At 40.7% G+C, this 19,978-nt stretch overlaps 1 protein-coding gene across 1 annotated transcript in view; it reads right to left on the bottom strand.

Moving 5' to 3' along the window:
- Window positions 1-19,978, bottom strand: part of MYO5A (myosin VA) — a 128,194-nt gene that overhangs the window by 33,034 nt on the left and 75,182 nt on the right. The window contains exons 20-28 of the mRNA XM_084817072.1: window positions 18,988-19,144; window positions 15,137-15,376; window positions 13,684-13,932; window positions 12,692-12,785; window positions 7,361-7,509; window positions 6,838-6,951; window positions 3,711-3,854; window positions 2,828-2,881; window positions 396-623 (exon numbers count right to left, since the gene is read on the bottom strand). Coding sequence (XP_084673198.1) covers window positions 396-623; window positions 2,828-2,881; window positions 3,711-3,854; window positions 6,838-6,951; window positions 7,361-7,509; window positions 12,692-12,785; window positions 13,684-13,932; window positions 15,137-15,376; window positions 18,988-19,144 — 1,429 coding nt within the window. The remainder of the gene's footprint in view (window positions 1-395; window positions 624-2,827; window positions 2,882-3,710; window positions 3,855-6,837; window positions 6,952-7,360; window positions 7,510-12,691; window positions 12,786-13,683; window positions 13,933-15,136; window positions 15,377-18,987; window positions 19,145-19,978) is intronic.

Genomic DNA, 19,978 nt, shown 5'->3' with positions numbered 1-19,978 from the left:
GCAGATTGATTTTCCTACCTTGCTGCAGTTAAACAATACAGTTCTGGAAGGTCTTATGCCCACAGCAGTGGGCATGCCCACCAAATACACCATATATTAATGCAATGGTTGGTGAAGACCATCACATTATTTCAACAGTGCGGAGGGGATATCTTCCCACAATGCAGGAGATGAAAAGGAAATCATGCAGCATCTCTCAGACAGTTAATGCGGCTACATAACAAAATGGAGTTGGGTCTTGTTTTCCTTGTTTCTATTGTTTTCCTTGGAGATACTCAGGTCAATCACAGATTGTGTTGGGGAGAGGAGGAGCTACATGCTTAAGCAAGCTGTTCTCTCACCATCAAGTACAATGACAATTTACAGTATATCCAGTTTTCCATTCTGCTACTTACCTTGGGCTGAATTGCCTCCTTCTGGCTCATGAGCTGAGACCTCAAGATGAGAACTTCCTCCTTGCGAACCTCCAGCTCCTCACTGACCGAAGTCATCTGATCCAAGAGCACCCTGTATGCCGGGGCACCAGGAGCAGTGACGTTTGGAGAGCTCTTTTCCATCAGGGCCTTCCTCAACTCATTCAACTCATTCTTCAGTTTCTTATTCTCTGACTCAAGCTCTTGGCGCTACAGGGGAAAGAAAAACAAACTGGTTGCCCTCATTCACCAATAACCCTAATACAAATTAAGAAGGTGGGGATGAAAAGAACTAGTTTTGAGTCACTGATTGGCAGAAAATGAGGTGCTTTGGGTCTTATCTACATTACAAATGTATATATAGGCTTCTTACCACTTTAAATTATTTAGGACCCAAATACTTAAAAGAGCGTCTCCCCTACCCACCCCATACCAACCAACCCGTGCTTTAAGATCAGCCAAGGAGGCCCTGTTCATGATTCTACCAGTGGGCATGGTGTGATGACTAGGGCCTAATGCTTGGCAGCACCCTATTATAAAATTCCCAGTGGCCCCCATGTTCTTGAGTTTTAGTGAACAATTAATTTGTTGACCTGGGCTTTGGGGATGTAACCTGGCCCTGGGAGTTTATGGTCTGAGATGCTGTGTGTTGTATTATGTTTCTGTTTCTGTTATTTGGTTAGAGTTGTACTTATTATTTATCATGATGTATTTTTAATGGCGTTGGGTACCGCCCTGGGTTCCTTTAGGAGGAAGGGTAGAATATAAATAAAATAACAGTCATGGCTTCTCCCAAAGAACACTGAGAATTGTAGTTTGGTGAGGTACTAAGAGTCCTGTCCTTCTGTTTGCCCCCACCCTAAAAACTACAATTCTCAGAGTCGTGATGGTCCAGTCACTAGAAATGAGATTCACTACTTCTAGAGAAATGGTTATGAAACACAACACTGGCAATGCACTGTGATTTGGCTGCTGTTAAATCATGGCTGGAAATGCTTGTAATTTAAATTTACTTGTCAATTCATATCACACCCAACCTCCAGGGAGCTCTGACACATATTTTATGATAATAACCACCCTGTGAGATAGGTTAGGCTGAGAAAGTGTGACTGGTCCAAGGCCACCCAGGATGATTCATAGCCAAGAGGGGATCTGAATCTGGGTTTTTCATGTCCAAGGGTACTATTCTTCACCTACAATCCTATCCACACTTTCTTGGGAGTAAGCCTCACTGAACAAAGCCAGATTTACTTCTAAGTAAATATGCATAGGATTGAGCTCTGTGGGGGAAACTGTGCAGAGCCAGAAGGGAACCACCCCCGCCCAAAGGATGATATCTGAAATCACACTTTGTTACCTGGACATGTATACACAGCAAAGGAACTACAATTTGCTCGCAAAGGAACAAAGCTCGCAAAGGAATGACAATTTGGGAACAGGTTACGTGGGTTTTTAAAGGAAAACAAAGTACATAGTAAAAATATGAAGAGAAAGACTGTAGCCAATTAAAAGCTTACATATGCTATCTATATCCAATCACATTCGGGTTGGGGGTGCTCACATATGCATCAGTGCTCCCTAACCATGAATATACCCCTAAACACAGCTGGGGCACAATGATCTGCAAATTCCTCCTGCCAGGCAGTACCTTATCTCAGTAGGGAATGGGTTTTTTTTCCTACCCATTGCCCATGAGATAGGAGTTGGAGCCTGCTTCATCTGTGTGCAGGAATGTTTATTCTACCCCCTTACCCAGTTCTTTGTGTCTTGTTTTCCTCAGCTACTCCCTTACAATATTCTCTGTATTTTTCCCTCTTGGAGACTTTGGTTCAGGCCTTATACAGGCTTTTTCTCCCACAACTGTAAGCCACCACACCACAGTGGCTCTCATGTGTAAGAAATGGCATTGAGGTTGGACATATTTCCAGCAACCTCTCAATGAAGTAGGAGTTCTTTGGTATGTTAAACGCGGCCTTTTATGAAATGAGCACCCCCAAAAAGGAACCATTAAGCAAGCTCAACAGAGCATTATAAATTCTCCAGACATATTGTGAGCTTCCTGTTCCATGGACATTTTATGCAACCTCTTATTTCGGGCAATCTGGAAGAGTTACTAGCACATTTGCGAGTGTGTCCCATCGTAGTCGCTAAGTATCTCTAAGAACCAAACCTCCATCACTAATAGAAGATGATTTGCCTTCCTTACATTATTCTTGTAACAATTACCATAGTATATGTCAGCCTTTCCCAACTTAACACTCTCCATCATCCCCAGCCAGCATGGTCATTGTAGCCCAACAAACTTTTTAAAAGTGCCCTGTAAATACTATCTTAATCAGCTTTTCTTATTTTAATCTGGCTATTTTGGGAGTGATGTGTGAGATTGGGTGATCTAAAAAAATATCTAGAATTACCTTAAGTGATTCATATTCCAGTTCTGCACCTCTCATCTGAGGCCTTTCTTCCTCCTAGGAGAACAGAGACACAAGAAAGAGCTTCATCCTTTAATCAGTACTAAATGGTGCAAAACAGAAAATATTTAGAGGTTAGCAGGAAGAACTGGATGCTTTATTCTACATGCACAGGGGTTGCTTTTTTTGGAGAATGCTATGTATCACTGAGGCAATATAAACAACATATAATGGCAACCAGGGAACTGGACTACAGCAGAAGTATGACAATCTTGGAAAAGTACCTAACAGTACAATCCTATGCATATTTACCCAGAAGTAAATCCAACTGAGTTCAATGGGCCTTACTTCAAAATAAGTGTGCATAGGCTTGCAGCCTAAATCAAGGGTGTGGGGAAAGTGGCTGATCCACTTTTAACCCATGTTTTAAAACAGCAAAGTACCAAACAAAATTGAAGTAGGATGAAAGGGCAGGATTAAAGCATCCTTTCAGGTTCACAAGAGGTATTCATGGAAGCAAAATATCCTTACAAACTAGAAGGATAGCCTAAGAGCCTCCAACATCAATTGTTCAACACAAAACAAAAGTAAGGAGCACACAGTTGCTGTCTTTTGAATAAGTAAATATACTATTCAGGGAAAGCCATAGAGGTACTCACACTTCCCTTAGTCTTATTTATTTTATTAATAATACGTATATACCACTTAATATAATACAATCTCTAAGGAGTTACTGCCTGCACCTTTCCCTAGGGAGATCTTGCATTTGAAGAACTGTGGACCTTCAACCAGGTTAATGAGATCCCAGTGCCAGAGCAGGATCCAACTTCTGCCATTACAATTTAGTTCTCTTCAAATACCAAAGCTGAGCCATTCTGGCCTTTACCTTGGCCTTGGTTCGAAGAACTTGTTCCTCCCTCCTGTCCAGCTCATCCTGCAAGGATTGCTTTTCCTGCTCCAGCTCTGTAACCCGTTTTTGTAGCTTGAGGAAGAGAGACATGTCCAGAGGTGCTTTCTTCTCGCTTGGGTCCTGATTCAAGGGTAAGCATAGGAATGTCAATGTTTCCAAAATACAAAAAAGGGAGGGGCAGTCTACACATTGCCTATCATGTAGCAAAAGCTAGAAACAGACTCCACATGATGGTTTCTCCCCACAGTCCTTCCACCCGGCATGAAGAGTTTCTATGACAACACCAGCTGTCTCAATATGTGGGCGATACTGGTGGGGCAACTGTCCCGGCCATATGGAAGAACCACTCCAGCAACCATGTGAGAGCAGCAGTGCAGAAAGCTGGCTCCAACAGAGCATGTTAACATGTAGACTGACCCTAGGAGTTAGTGGAATGTGGGGCAAAAGGAATGACTAGGAGTATATAAATGTTATTTGATTAGGAGGGCTGCTTATCCTCTTCCAAAAGTAATTTTGGAAATCACAATTTTTTAAAAGGTCATTTTGATAAACAAATCTAATATAAAAAGCATCTAACCTAAAGCTTGAAAGGCAGATAACTAGGAACTAACTAGAAGGTTTAAGGTCTATGATCAATCATGCCTTTCTTACTTACTTGTCTGGAAGGGGAGGGGAGGAAAAAAAGTAGGTTAGCAGTTAGTCTCAAAGAAGCATCCTATGCACAGTAAAGTTCTATAACTGTATAGTAATGAGATATTTAGATGCACACCAGTGTTTACAATTTTGGATCAACCATTAGATAACCTAGTGTAGTGGAATGTGAAAACAGTCAGAAGAACTTCAGTATACCCTATGTATTACTTGAATTGATAATCGCATATGGTCATCTCTGCTCATCTGGTGTATCATGTTCCAAAGGAGTTGTCATAATTAACTTATTTCAGACCTAGTAAAATAAGTCCATTAGCAATCCACAAAAGCCAACCATGTGCTACACCATACATAGCAGTGTATAAACTACACTGTATATGTAAGGCAAAACTACTACATAGAGGGTTTGTCTGCACACACATTTAAAACAGTTCTCAAGCCTCTTTTTTCAGTATGATACTTGGCAAGCATGCCTTGGCAAAGTTTGCAGTTCTAAACTGAAGAAGGGAGAAAAGTTGAGGGCTCTTTAACTGAAATAGGATTCCCCTTCCCCACTGCAGCCCATCTACTCTGGAGGGTTGGGGAACAATCTAGAGTAGATTTGGAGGGCATGGAGAGATGCGGTGGAGAAGAGAGGAAGAGATGTTCTGTTGCAGAAAGGAGACGTCAATTTGTGCAGTGTTGGATTTAACCCTAAACTTTCCATTCCATTTATTTGTTTTAAAAAATCCATACACAACAGAAAATAAATAAGGCAAAACCAGCTTATGGATAGCATCAATGTAAAGCACCGATATTTTTCATTTTGTCCTGAATTTAGAATAACCAATATCAAGGAGTTGCAGCAACATCTGAATTATTTATAACTAATTATTTATGGTAGTAACACAGCTGAGTAATCACACTGGAAATATTCCAAATCTCCTAGAACTGAAAATGCAGAGAAAAGTTCCATTAAGGAGGTGCCCTTCAAAAAACAAATCCACCCCCACACTCACCATCAAGATGACAATTCACTTAAATTGGTAAATTACCTTCCAGATTACAACTTTTGATCCCATTAAGTTTCAGAGCAGCCTCCCCCAATAAGGTTGAAGGCTGCTTTAGGGGGCTCACTCATGCAATATGCCAAGACACATATCTGAACATACCACTTGAAGAATATGAGAGGTTGAAACACAAATTGGCCCAAGATACAGTGCTTTGTTGCTTACTAATTTCTTAAGAGTGCAATGTTCAGACAGAAAAAAGTTCCACAAATCCCAACATAGCTGGCAAGGGCATGCTGGGAGTTATAGGGCTTTTTTTCTGTCTAAACGTGCATAACTATGCCCTAAACTGTTGAAGTACTGTAAAGCTATCAGGTGAAGCTCAGACCACTAGCACTTTCAGCATTTAACAATCCAGAAAACACAGGTTACTTCACCAGTAAAAAGGACACTGCAGTAGCAGTACTTTAAAACAGTTATTTTCAAACAACATTCCTAGGAACCTTGGGAGTCCCACAAACACTTTTCAAGATTCCCCAGTGAGAAAAGTATGACAATGGTGGACAAGCTGCTTGAAAGAGCACTAGGGAGGTTCTAGGGGGCATTCTGAGTTTAGCAGGGTAACAGCCAAACTAGAGCATGCACCCCTGGTTCCTTTGTAGCATGTAGGGATTCTGGGTCTGATATAAAGGGACTGTACGAGTTATTCTACAAAAATTCTGCAAATTAGGGTTCACCCAAGGGCAGGCAGTTTGAAAACCACTGACTTAGATCATCTTTAACTGCATGGTTCATTTTGTTCTGGCTTTCAGTTTATTGATAAATGATAAGGCAACTAACTTGAGTTATATCATCTTTATGCTGAAAATACACTGTGGAAATAAACAACTGGGAGCCACATGGGAGTCACATCAATATTCTACATGTGGCAGCTGTACAAGCATAGAATGGCTAATGCCTATGCTACCTGTTTGCCTGATAAACTAAGTATTTGACCCACACACATGCATGCGCGCGCACACATACATCTCCTTGGCAAATGAAAGTGGTAATGCTGGACTCGTAACGTGGTTGGAGGCTACTGACTACTTGCACTTACAGCTGACAAACAGAAAGCTTTTAAATGACTGCCTTGTGATTTCTGGTCATATCTTTCTACCCTGTTTTCTAATTTTGACTAGCAGCAACCCAGATATACCAATCAGATGTGCGTGACTGACTGTACATGTACGGCACAATTGGAGTGAAGGACATATCTTTCATCCCTTACTTACAGCTGTACCCTAGAGAAATTCACCTGGTGCCAGCATTGCAATCTGTTTGGCGCCTGGCAAAAAACATTTTTTTTTGTTTACCCAGGCATGTTAATCAGTTGGAAGTTAATTTCTATGGATTTTACTCACTATTTCATTATTGTATTTTTGTTAGTTGTATTCTGTTTCACTTAGATTCACTAATCTTACCTCTGTTCTTATGGGCAATTCTTCTGCCTCAGTGATCTCAGAGCTATAGGTATATTCTGATTCATTGCTACTATGTGTGGAATCTGTTCTCTTGTGCCCAGGCCTGGAGATGCTCTGAAAAAGAAAGAAAGGCAAGAAATATTAATTAACATTAATATTTCACTTTTGCACTTCCATATTCCAGACATTTAATTCACTTTTAATGCTTTGTAGAAGTCAGGACTGATTCAGTTCTGTCATCTGAAAAGGTGAGAACTTAGCAAGGAAGCATATGAAGAAGAGCTTAAAGTTGCTGCTGAATTGGGCAGGGGTGGCAGGAATAGGCTAAGAAAATAGCAGATGGATAGAAGCAACCCCTCTCCCCACCCACTGCTTTTCCAGTCCAAATTGCGCACTCCCTGTGCCACTTTTCAACTGTTCAGCAGCAACCTGGGTTTCCAGACCCAGGCCTGCTACTGAACACCTAGTTCAGCCTTTAAACTTGTCCGCATCAAAGCTTTTCCAGGTCTTTTAAGCCACTCACCACCATCAACTTCATCTCGTCCTTGAGGTCATCATATCGCTCCTCTAACCGGCTGAACTCTTGGAGCAGATTCTGATACCTCTGCCTTTCATTGTTCAAATCCAGGTCCAGCTGTTTTGTCTCCTCAAGGAGCTTTTTCTCCATGACCTCTGTAAAGAAAAGATGTAAATCAAAAGTTATATGCTTTACATTTGTACAGCAAGAAACAACACATTTAAGTATCAAGAGAACATGAAAGGAGAGATGGCTGTTAACACTATTAACCAAAGTCCCATGTTAACCTACTCTTCTTCCCCAATACATGTGCACCCTACCCCATTCCCCTCCAATACGTTTTTTTAATGCAGGGGGGAAAAGACAAGGAGAGGGGATTAAAACATTAACTAGGGCTTTATTAAGCTTGTAGTCATATCTATACCTCCCCTTCATGGATCACTGCCTTGTAGTGGCGAAGGGGCTTGCGTAACTCCGTGAAGCCATAAGCTATGCCATGCAGGGCCACCCAAGACGGACAGGTCATGGTAGAGAGTTCTGACAAAATGTGGTCCACTGGAGAAGGAAATGGCAACCCACTCCAGTATTCTTGCCAAGAAAACCCCATGGAACGTAACACAAGGCTAAAAGAGATGACGCCGGAAGATGAGCCCCTCAGGTCGGAAGGTGTCCAATATACTACTGGGGAAGAGCAGAGCGAATTTCCAAGTAGCGCCAGAAAGAGTGAAGCGGCTGGGCCAAAGCCCAAAGGACGCTCAGCTGTGAATGTGTCTGGTGGTGAAAAGAAAGTCCAATGCTATAAAGAACAATATTGTTTAGGAACCTGGAATGTAACGTCAATGAATCAAGATAAGCTGGAGGTGGTCAAACATGAGATGGCAAGATTGAACATCGACATCTTGGGAATCAGTAAACTAAAATGGACAGGCATGGATGAATTTAATTCAAGTGACCATTATATCTACTACTGTGGGCAAGAATCACTTAGAAGAAATGGAGTAGCACTCATAGTCAACAAAAGGGTGGGAAAAGCAGTACTGGGGTACAATCTCAAAAACGACAGAATGATCTCACTACGAATCCAAGGCAAACCATTCAACATCACAGTAATTCAAGTCTATGCCCCAGCCACTGAGGCCAATGAAGCTGAGGTTGATCGGTTCTATGAAGACCTACAACACCTTCTAGAACTAACACCAAAAAAAGATGTCCTCTTCATCATAGGGGATTGGAATGCTAAAGTAGGAAGTCAAAAAATCACCGGGATAACAGGCAAGCATGGCCTTGGTGTACAAAATGAAGCAGGACAAAGGCTCATAGAGTTTTGCCAAGAGAACATGCTGATCATGGCAAACACTCTTTTCCAACAGCACAAGAGGCGACTCTACACATGGACATCACCAGATGGTCAATATCGAAATCAGAGTGATTATGTCCTTTGCAGCCAAAGATGGAGAAGCTCCATACAGTCAGTAAACACAAGATGTGGAGCTGACTGTGGCTCAGATCATGAGCTGCTTCTTGCAAAATTTTGGCTTAAATTGAAGAACGTAGGGAAAACCACTAAACCATTCAGGTATGACCTAAATCATATCCCTTATGAATATACAGTGGAGGTGAGGAATAGATTTAAGGGATTAGACCTGATAGACAGAGTGCCTGAGGAACTATGGATGGAGGTCCGTAACTTGTTCAGGAGGCAGCAACTCAATCCATCCCAAAGAAAAAGAAATGCAAGAAAGCAAAGTGGCTGCCTGATGAGGCTTTACAAGTAGCTGAGGAAAGAAGGGAAGCGAAAAGCAAGGGACAAAGGGGAAGATATATCCAACTGAATGCAGATTTCCAGAGAATAGCAAGGAGAGACAAGAAGGCCTTCTTAAATGAACAATGCAAAGAAATCGAGGAAAACAACAGAATGGGAAAGACTAGAGATCTTTTCAAGAAAATCGGAGATCTCAAGGGAACGTTTTGTGCAAAGACGGGCATGATAAAGGACAAAAGAAGGCAGGGACCTAACAGAAGCAGAGGAGATTAAGAAGAGGTGGAAAGAATACACAGAAGAACTATACAGGAAAGATCTGAATGTCCCTGATAGCCATGATAGTGCGGTCACTGAACTTGAGCCGGACATCCTCGAGAGTGAAGTCAAGTGGGCCTTGGGAAACATTAGTAACAACAAAGCTAGCGGAGATGACAGTCTTCCAGCTGAGCTATTTAAGATCCTAAAATATGATGCTGTTAAAGTGCTACACTCAATATGCCAACAAATTTGGAACACTCAACAGTGGCCACAAGACTGGAAAAGGTCAGTTTACATTCCAATTCCAAAGAAGGGCAATGCCAAAGACTGTTCAAACTACTGTACAATTGCGCTCATTTCACATGCCAGCAAGGTTATGCTCAAAATCCTACAAGCTAGGCTTCAGCATTATGCGAACCGAGAACTACTGGAAGTACAAGATGGGTTTCGAAGAGGCAGAGGAACTAGAGATCAAATCGCCAACATTCGCTGCATCATGGAGAAAGCAAGAGAATTCCAGAAAAACGTCTATTTCTGCTTAATTGACTACGCTAAAGCCTTTGATTGTGTGGATCACAACAAACTGTGGCAAATTCTTAAAGAGATGGGAGTACCAGACCACCTTACTTGTCTCCTGAGAAACCTGTACGAGGGACAAGAAGCAACAGAAGAACCGGACATGGAACAACCGATTGGTTCCAAATTGGGAAAGGAGGACGACAAGGCTGTATATTGTCGCCCTGCTTATTTAACTTATATGCAGAGTACATCATGAGAAACGCTGGGTTGGATGAATCACAGGTCGGAATTAAGATTGCCGGGAGAATTATCAACAACCTCAGATACACAGTCAATATCACCCTAATGGCAGAAAGCGAAGAGGATCTCAAGAGCCTCTTGTTGAGGGTGAAAGTGGAAAGTGCAAAAGCTGGTTTGAAACTCAACATTACAAAAACGAAGATCATGGCATGTGGCCCCATCACTTCCTGGCATATAGAAGGGGAAGAAATGGAAGCAGTGACAGATTTTACTTTCTTGGGCTCCAAGATCACCGCAGACGGTGACTGTAGCCATGAAATTAAAAGATGCTTGCTCCTTGGGAGGAAAGCTATGGCAAACCTAGACAGCATAATAAGCAGAGACATCACCTTGCCAACAAAGGTCCGCAAAATCAAAGCTATGGTTTTCCCAGTAGCAACGTATGGCTGTGAGAGCTGGACTATAAGGAAGGCTGAGTGCCGAAGAATCGATACTTTCCAACTGTGGTGCTGGAGAAGACTCTTACAAGTCCCCTGGACTGCAAGGAGGTCAAATCAGTCCATCCTAAAGGAAATCAACCTTGAGTGCTCATTGGAAGGACAGATACTGAAGCTGAAGCTCAAATATTTTGGCCACCTAACGCGAAGAGAAAACTCACTGGAAAAGACCCTGATGCTGGGAATGATTGAAGGCAAAAAGGAGAAGGGGACAGCAGAGGATGAGATGGCTAGAAAACATCACCGATGCAATGAATATGAACTTGAGCACACTCCGGGAGAGAGCGCAGGACAGGAAGGCCTGGCGTGCTATGGTCCATGGGGTCACGAAGAGTCGGACACAACTTAACAACTGAACAACATATCTATACCTATTTATCTAAAATATTTATACGCTGCCCACTAACGAAAATTCAAAGGTAACTATGAAATTTCACGTCTTTTTAAAGTCCTAGAGCCTGAGCCTCAACTTCTCTTCCAGCAGAGAGTGTGGGCTGTGGTTCTTGTTGCTCTTCTTTTCAGGGACAAAAAGCCTGGGTCATCACAGTGACTTATTTAAGATTTAGTTTCTTTTAAAGTTCTTTTGGTTTTCTGTTATGCTTTCACCATGGCTCGTTAACCACGAACAACCCACAGTTCATAATCCAACAACAAACCATGGGTTTTCTTCATGGGTTGTTTGTGGTTAACAAACCATGGTTTGTTAGTGTGGCTGAGTTCAGACAACACGTTAACCCATGTTTCAAAAACAACCCATGGTTCAATGACAACCCACACTCAACCCTTGAGTGTGGGTTACCATGCTGTCTGAACCTGCCTAGAAGGAGTCTGCTTATCAGTCCAGATTCAATTCCAATCCTGGATTTCAGTCTGGTACTCCTTCCCTGCCCCCCCCCCCAAATCCCCATTTATGTTCAGGTCTCTGCCTCTGACCTCCATCTCCTCTACTCTGGCCACCTCTGCATCGTATGAGCCAATGACGAGGGTGTGGGGATATTAAGCAGCTGACTGCCACGGAGCCACTGCCACAGCCACATCCAACTCTCCACAGTAGCTTACAAAGTATTTAAAATACAACAGTGACAACAAATAATATGACCAGTATCAAAATATAACACAATCCACCAAAGAACAGCAGTTTAAAAAACCTTTTGAAAAAAACTTTTTGTAGTAATCTAAAATGTTACATTTTTCCAGGTTATTCTTCCCTTAAGCATCCAACTATAACTATAGGTTGTCTGTGAAGTCCTGAGCCCCTTTGTTACTTTCAGATCCTACAGAAGCCAGCTACCTCCTCAGAAAAATGCAAAATCATTCTGGATCAATTTATGACACATGGTACTACGTGCTCTATCACAAGGATGGAAGATTAAAATGAGTTTTTTCCCAGCACCTTGAGACATAATCCAATAAAGTAATTTCCAACCACCTGTAATCCTAATAGCCAGAAGGAGGAGTGCAGTATAAGGGCCAAGTTCAAAACAGGGGATAGCAAATTGTTCAACATGATTTGCGTTTCCAGACTAAAATGCCTGCTAATTAGTATGGGAAATTTTTTTAAAAATGGAAGTTATCTATAATTAAACTTTTAAATTACACATTTTAATATCACTAACTAATTAAATTAGTTTTAAAAGAACAAATTAAATTAGTTTTAAAATAACAAATGAAACTCATTTTACATTAAACAAATGAAAAATCAAAACACTTTGAAAGCATAGCCTGTATATGATATAATCTCCAGCAGCCCACTGGGCAGGGAAGAAGTAAGGGGGTGTCAGAGAGAGATTAAAAGTTTGGCCCCATCCACTTTTGGTTCTGGACCCACCCACTGTCAGTTTCAGGCATGCCCACCACTGGCACAAAGCCCCTGAGAGATTAGCCCTGAGGGAATGAATCCCTCAGTGGGAAAAGGTAACACTCTCCTGCTATATGGGGATAATTTGATGCTTGTGCAGCCCACAAATTGAAATTTTACAGCGTAGGACAACATTAAGTTTTGTTTTGTTTAAAGCACAGAGAAGAGACTTTTAAAAAAGAATCCAACCTAACCAAACGTACCTGTTATCTCTTTGGCCTGGTCCTGGATGCGATGGTTCAACTCATCTTTTTCTTTTTTAAGTAGTGTGTTTTGCTCTTTTAGTTCCAACACCAACTGAAAAAAAATTAGGAACGACTCTCATAGGTAAAGCTGAAAAAGATCTAATTTAACAAGTGCAGTGTTCCAGTAAAAAATGTAATGTTTTTTCTGTGCGATTCCAGACAATGGTAATCAGTAAATTTGCACTGATGCTACTTATACTGATGACCAAGTCTTGTCTATATGCAGCATTTTCATTAAATCTGATAGGAAAATCTATTGTAGAAAACCTAGAAAATTCAATAACCATGTAGAAATGAAGTACATCATATTCTTTCCCCATTCAACCTTGCCTCTGCTACCCTTCCTGTATTACTTCCCCCTCCCCCCCGGTATCAAATGTTCTTGTACTCTGCAAAGCACCATGCACATTGATGGTGCTATAAATAAACAAATAAACAAACCAAAGTAGTAACTATGCTATAATTTGAACAATACTTCCTAGTAGGTAAGAGGGCATTCCTGGCTCAGATTTCATTAGGCACGACTTCAGGGTAAAAGTAGACACTACAAGAAGCACACCAAAAATACAGCACATCATTCATTATGATGGGGTGAGGAGAACTAAGAGATGCACTGCTGCTGTTTTAGTTAGAAGCCATGCATTACTTCTTGTAACATGTAGGTGCCGTCTCTAAAAAGAGGTATTCCATCCTGTAAGTGAGAGAGGGAGAATACCTCTTCCGAGATGGCATCTGCCACCAATGGTTTCCATTCAGTGCTTGTCTTAAAAATAATTTTTAAAATCTGCAGCCTAACTAATTGTAGGCACCTTTGTAATCAAGCAACATCAAGCAACCAAACACTGCAGCCCTATGTAGAAGTAGATGACTTATGAGTCAGCAGCTATTGAATGCACACATGCCTTCACATTGTTTCTAAAATTTTGTGGTGCGGGGCAAGACATGCTCACCTGGTCTGTTTCTTGTTTGTATATATCTGCCTTTTCTTCAATCGTCTTCTTCTCAGCCTGTGTTTGGTGCAGTTCCTTTCGGAGCTTTCCAATCTCCTCTTGAAGGCTAAGGAGACGGTTGGTGGCATTCTTGGCCTCTTCTTCACTCATTCTAAGTCTTTCTACATCATTCTTCAGCTTCTCCGTCTCAGAATTGTAAGCTGTCTCTAGGCTAGCTAGTTTCTCAAGTACGGATTTGGAGTCTCTCGACTGAACAAACCAAAAAAATTATACAGATCAGTGTTGGAAATGCATTTTGGTTTAAGCATAAGGTTTCATATTAGTAAAAGATATGGCATTTATAGATCATCATCAATTTATCGTGTAGCCATTTCATCACATTATAGCAGAGGGAGAGATGGGACTGCAGGGCCATTCCATCAGCTCTGCTGAGAGACCAGCTCCATCAGGCTCTGCCTTTTCCTTAACCATTTCCATTGAAGCTGATTGTTATAAGAACTTTGTAATCTTAAGAAATGGTGCCCGAGTTTGTTTTCCCCCTTCTCCCATCATTATTCCCTTTTCATTTTGTGTCTATCATTTAAAATCAGGGGTGGGCAGAAGGTAGATATCCAGATGTTTTGGACTTCAATCCCCAGAAGCCCATGCCAGCGTAGCAGTAGTCAGGAATGCTGGGAGTTGAAGTCCAAAACATCTGGAGATCTACTCCCATTTTAGATCGCCCACCCATTTTAAACTGTAACCCTGTGGGCAGGGACTTTCTTGTTTTACTGACTTGCGTAAGCCACTCTGGAACCCTTTATAAGTAGTAGTAGTAGTAGTAGTAATACATTATCCAGTGTAAAAGCCTATACTGTTAAAGCAACAAAATATGTCATGTGCTGGTTGACAGAGGTAGAACGTATCCATTTTGTGCTCTCTAAAAAATACAAATTAGAATACTTATCCTGCTTTTTTTTAAAGTGAATCAGTTACTAACAAGTGTCCATAAAATGAGGTTTGCTTCGAATGTTCGAAAGTCCTATATAGAAAGTAATTTTGTATAGAATGTGCCAACCATTGTGCCAACCAGTGTTTTGTATATTTGATTTTTTAAATTGTTATTGTGGATACATTTTAATATATTGTATGATGTTTTAATGCATTGTAGGATGCAAGCCACTTTGGGTTCACCTCTGAAAAAAGGTGGGATGAAGGTTTAAAAAATAAATTGAAATAAATACATTAACCACATGTAGATTATCATATTATACACCTGGTTATACTCTTTCCCAGATGGAAATGCTGTCCATGGAGATTTTTTTCAGTCCAGCTCTGGTTTTAGTTTATTATTTATAGTCCGGTTTTCTACAGGAGGATCCAAAGTGGTTGCTGTAATGCCCCAAGCAGCTCTTATTAACAAACAGATCACATAAGGTTTCTTGTCATTCAGCACACAGCCATGTCATTATACCTGCTCATCAATTTTACGCTGGAGTTGCATGATCTTGTTCTCCATGCCAACGTTGAGTTTCTTGTAATGTTCCACAGAGCGTGCCTCTATCTTCAGCTTCTTTAGCTCCCTCTTTGCCATCATGCGCCGGTAGCAGCACTGCAGGTAGACGATGGCCTCCAAAGCCCTGTGGTAGCGCAGGCGAGCCAGCCAGCGGCGCACATGTTTCTGTATAATAGTGGCCTTGTGCTCCCGAAGCATCTGCATATTTAAACACACATTAAGGGGGATTTTTCTGTATTTCAGACACTTTTAAAAATCTGGTATTGAGGAAAATTAACTGATGTCATTTGTTAAAAGAGCTGTGGCAAAGACTGATGAAACCAGTAAAAGGAAAAACAAATAAGAAAACTAAAACTAGGAAGTAAAGTAAATGTATTATCTGCTTGGTACATGCACAGCTGAGTACATTTCAGCAATCTACAATGCAGATTCTTTACCTGCTGTTACAATTTTATCAGTGTGTGCATGCGCGTAGGCACACATGCACACGCTCACGCATACACACACCATACAATCTTACTTAATTTGGGATCATCCAAAGAATTTGGATCTCTCAAAATGTGAGTAACCCTTGAGAGATACATAGATTAAGGCAGAGGTGGACAGAAGATAGATTTCCAGATGTTGTGGACTTCAGCTTCCAGAAGCCTGTGCCAGCATGTCCAATGGTGTAGAATGCTGGGAGTTTGGATTCCAGAGTCCAAAACATCTGGAGATCTACTTTTTGCCCATCTCTGGATTACATTATACAAATAGTGTGGAACTGTACCACAACTTCCCCTATCCAAGAACTCTCACACAAATTGATTGTGGGGCTGGTATTTAAATATTCTTACTTTGGGCAATGCCATGCACTTCCCACAGCACAGCCACAGAGTTTACTCCTATTCTCATACATTAATCATGTTGTTGTTAATTTGAATTTACAATTTAATTTAAGACTTAAATTGAATGTAAGAGCTCTTGAGTCTGAGCCAATATTCTTTTAATGACATGTAATGAACAGTTCAGAAATTCTTAATTAAATCCTTACGTTGTTTCTAAATACTTTAATAAATTATGCTTCACAATACATATTATAGAAAAAACTTTTACATTTCATAAACAGCTCAAGCTTAAACTTTATGCCAGCATACTAATATACTCAATTGGAAAATATGTCAATTTGAACTATAAAACTAATATTCCACATGGATACAAAACTATAAAAACTCACAAAATGGAGAGAAATATTAGCAAAGATTCTTCCTTGACAACACAGGACTGATTGACCATTCTCTATTTTTATTTTTAAACCCTGTAGTCATTTGAATATCACTTCATGTAACTAAGTCATACCAAGACATCTGATAATCAATTACATTTCCAACTACCATCATGATGTTGTTTTTTAAAGCGCCCTAGAAATACCTTGATTCAGCAGGTATAGCAGGTCCACATCTGGTAGTAAAGTCTAATAAAAGTAATCCAAGTACACCCAAAGAACATTATATTAGAAATGTTACTAGGTACATCAGATTGTTTACAATCTGCACATAACAGGCCTGAACTGGTGAAGCTTCCTGTGAAACTGACAGACATCACAATAGCATCTCCAGGAAGCGATCCAGAGCATGTGAAGTAGATGATTCAACCCATTCAGGAACCTTATTACAGCCATGTGAACACTCCACATACCAGTTTTATAATAGCTACTGCCACCTGTTGCAATCGCTTCCCCAGGCAATGAACATGCCATGTGGAATTGTTAATGAAACCATCCCTAACTACAGGAACACAACTGATGTGTCAGAGGACATCAGCTGCCAACACCACTGGACCATCTTTGAAATCCTTGCAGAACCACCACAAGTGTATGACGTTACCGCAGCAGAGAGTACTACTTATTCTTGCAGACTATAACCACGCAAAGAACAGAGCACAATGGCATATCTCCTCCAAAACAATTCTCATATATTGTTTTGATCCTTAAGTTGAAAACAATCCAATGATCAATAAGGGTGTACCAGAATTTTAAAAAAATGTCTAACTTTCAAAATCTAGTGAATGATTCAAAGGTTAGGGGCATAAACCAGTGTGGTGTAGTGGTCACGATGTAGGACTTTGGCCAGGGAGACCTGTATTTTTCAGACATGAAGCCCTTGGGACATTCCTTCTCAGCAGCTTATGAGAAATTCCCAGTGGATACTATCCTGAACTCCTTGGAAGAAGGGTCAGATACAAATGCAATAAACACAGACTATCCACTGCCACCACTCTTCCCTGTCTGGATACTAAACACTCATCACTTGTTTGGATAGCATTTTTAAAGGATGTTTTAAAATATCTCACATGGTAATTCAGAATAAACTGGATTCTTCAGAGTGTAAAGCAACACTAATTGCTACAATACTCATTCCAAGTACACTACTAATCTCATAACCAAAAGCTTCTCTGCATGTCACCCAGAAATATCAACTCATACAAAAGGCACTTCTCCACTCCTAAAGACTACCTACTTTCCAGTTCTCAGACACATTCTTAGACGCTCTGCATCAGTTGCTTTTCTTAGAAAATGTCCCAAGTCATACTAGGAGAATCTAGTCCATATTTCACCACTTCTATTGCTCCTTATTAGGGGTTCCCTTCTCAAGTTGGTTGACATAACTTGGTAAAATAGATACTAACTTTCTTGCAACCTTCTTTATAAAGGGTTGGATCCAGATGTACACATACATAGCATACACCCATTGAAGTCAATGGAACTTAAGTTAGTCATGACTTAACTTAAGCACCATTGATTTCAACAGGTCTACTTTAAGTATAACATCTAGACACATTAGGAATCACAATCTTGCTGCTTGAAAAAATTGGCTGGGGTACTTCTTCTGAAGTAAATCTTGCCACAGGTAATCAGCCCAGCATGTTCTATTAAGCAGCAGCATGGAGCCCTATTCTGCTGGGGGATCAATTTCTGAGGAAGTGGCAGACTAAGCATTTACTCACAATTGACTCCTGTGCTACTCTTTGTGCACGTGGAATGTGAATGCACAAACATCACAGAAAGGTGTCAGAAAGAGGAAGGTGAAAACAAAAAGAAACTTACAAAGAGATCTTTGGCACACATAGAGCCTAAGACTCATCTTTTCCTTACCACTTTGACAACCCATTGAAATCTAAACACTATCAGCACCCTCTCATGACTAATTGTGACTTGAAATCATACCACAGTGAAATCATACCACAGTGAAATCTCACATTTAATGTCACAGTAGTTACTGCTATGTTACAACTGAACAATTACCGTGCCATTTCATCAATTACCTCCAATAGACAGTTCTGACTAGCTCTTTGGCAACTAATATAACCAGGAAGGAAATGCACAGGTTAACAAGGTCAGTTTTTCCAGAACAAAACCAATAGTGACTACCTTTCAATGACACATAATGGCTGAATCATCTTTAATGTTATAGCCAGCAAGTAGCTGCGATGGTGGTGTGATTTAATTTTTGCATTAGAAGAAAACATATTCATTTGTAATATATATTTATTAAGGAAATATGTAAAAAAACATATTTAAGGAACTTCACCACGTAAAGCTTTTAAAAAGAAGTGCTCAGTTAACCAGCACAAGATTCCCTGTTTGATTATTGATACTAGGTTATTGTACATCAAAGATTACACTTAAATGATTTTACATTTGAAAAGTTTAAAGCTATCACTACTATCCATGACTAGTATAAAATATTATCCCTGCTCTAGAGATCCATGTGTGATCAGCACATGAGAAAACTCAAAACCAGAACCATACGTTAAACAGACTCTCTTACCTTCTGGTACTTCTTCCTGGCAGTATAGCCTCGCAAGTATGACTGGAGAACAATGGTGGCTGCTCGCGTGTGACAATATCGCTTGCGGGTGGCATACATGCGCTGGAATTTCTGAATAATGATGGCAGCTTTGGTTCTTCGAAGAAAAGTGGCAAGACTAACCAAGAAAATTTGAAGGGAAAAAGACAACATTATTTACCATCTCCAAATTAGTCTCATGCTAGTGTCACAGCATTACTCATTATGAAAAGTTGCAATTCTATAGACTAAAGGGATCTGGAAACACAAATCCTAATTACTGTAGAACTTTGGAGCACCCAGTAGCATGAGGTGCTTCTTCCTAGACTTACAGTACAAACCTAAACTTGTTTATTCAGAAATAAATCTCAGTGAGATCAATGGGCTTGACTACCGAGTGAGTGAGTTCAGGATTGCAGCCTATTATACTATATAGGATTCATGCACAGACTGCAACCCTAAAAACATGGGAGAGGCCATTCCTGCCACGTTTACACTATGGAGTTATGAACAAGTCTTCATGCTCCTCCCATTATCTTTTAAAGTACTTTTAATTTACTCATCTTTTTGCCTTTGATCACAACCCCAAAACCAAAGAAAATCTTCACAGGCCCATTTCAATCTTTCTTAATCCACCTAATTCAGAGTGTTGAACCTCAGGCCTGAAGGCCAAATCCAGCCCACCCGGGGTCCCAATCGGGCTTTCCAGGGTTCCCCAGAAGGCCATGCCCCCTTCCCTTTGCCCTAACCCCTTTCCTCCAACAGCTAACGGTTTCATGGTTGCCCAACTTTTGCAAGGTTTTCCCCCATTCTAAAGCATTGAATGGGGGAAAATGCCTCTCCTAAGGCTTAGGTACTGGCAGTAAGAGGGTTAAGCTAAAATATGCTGGCATTTTTGCCCTCTCGCACCTTTTGCCTTCAGCTCCACCCACCAATGGAAGGGGTGAACCCCCCCTCCATCTTCTCCAAAATC

Source organism: Heloderma suspectum, chromosome 11 (assembly GCF_057233095.1).
Source record: "Heloderma suspectum isolate Gila_16-S chromosome 11, 16-S_ref, whole genome shotgun sequence".
Lineage (NCBI taxonomy): Eukaryota > Metazoa > Chordata > Lepidosauria > Squamata > Helodermatidae > Heloderma > Heloderma suspectum.
The sequence above is the reverse complement of the archived record's forward strand: the minus strand, read 5'-3'. Positions and strand labels throughout refer to the sequence as shown.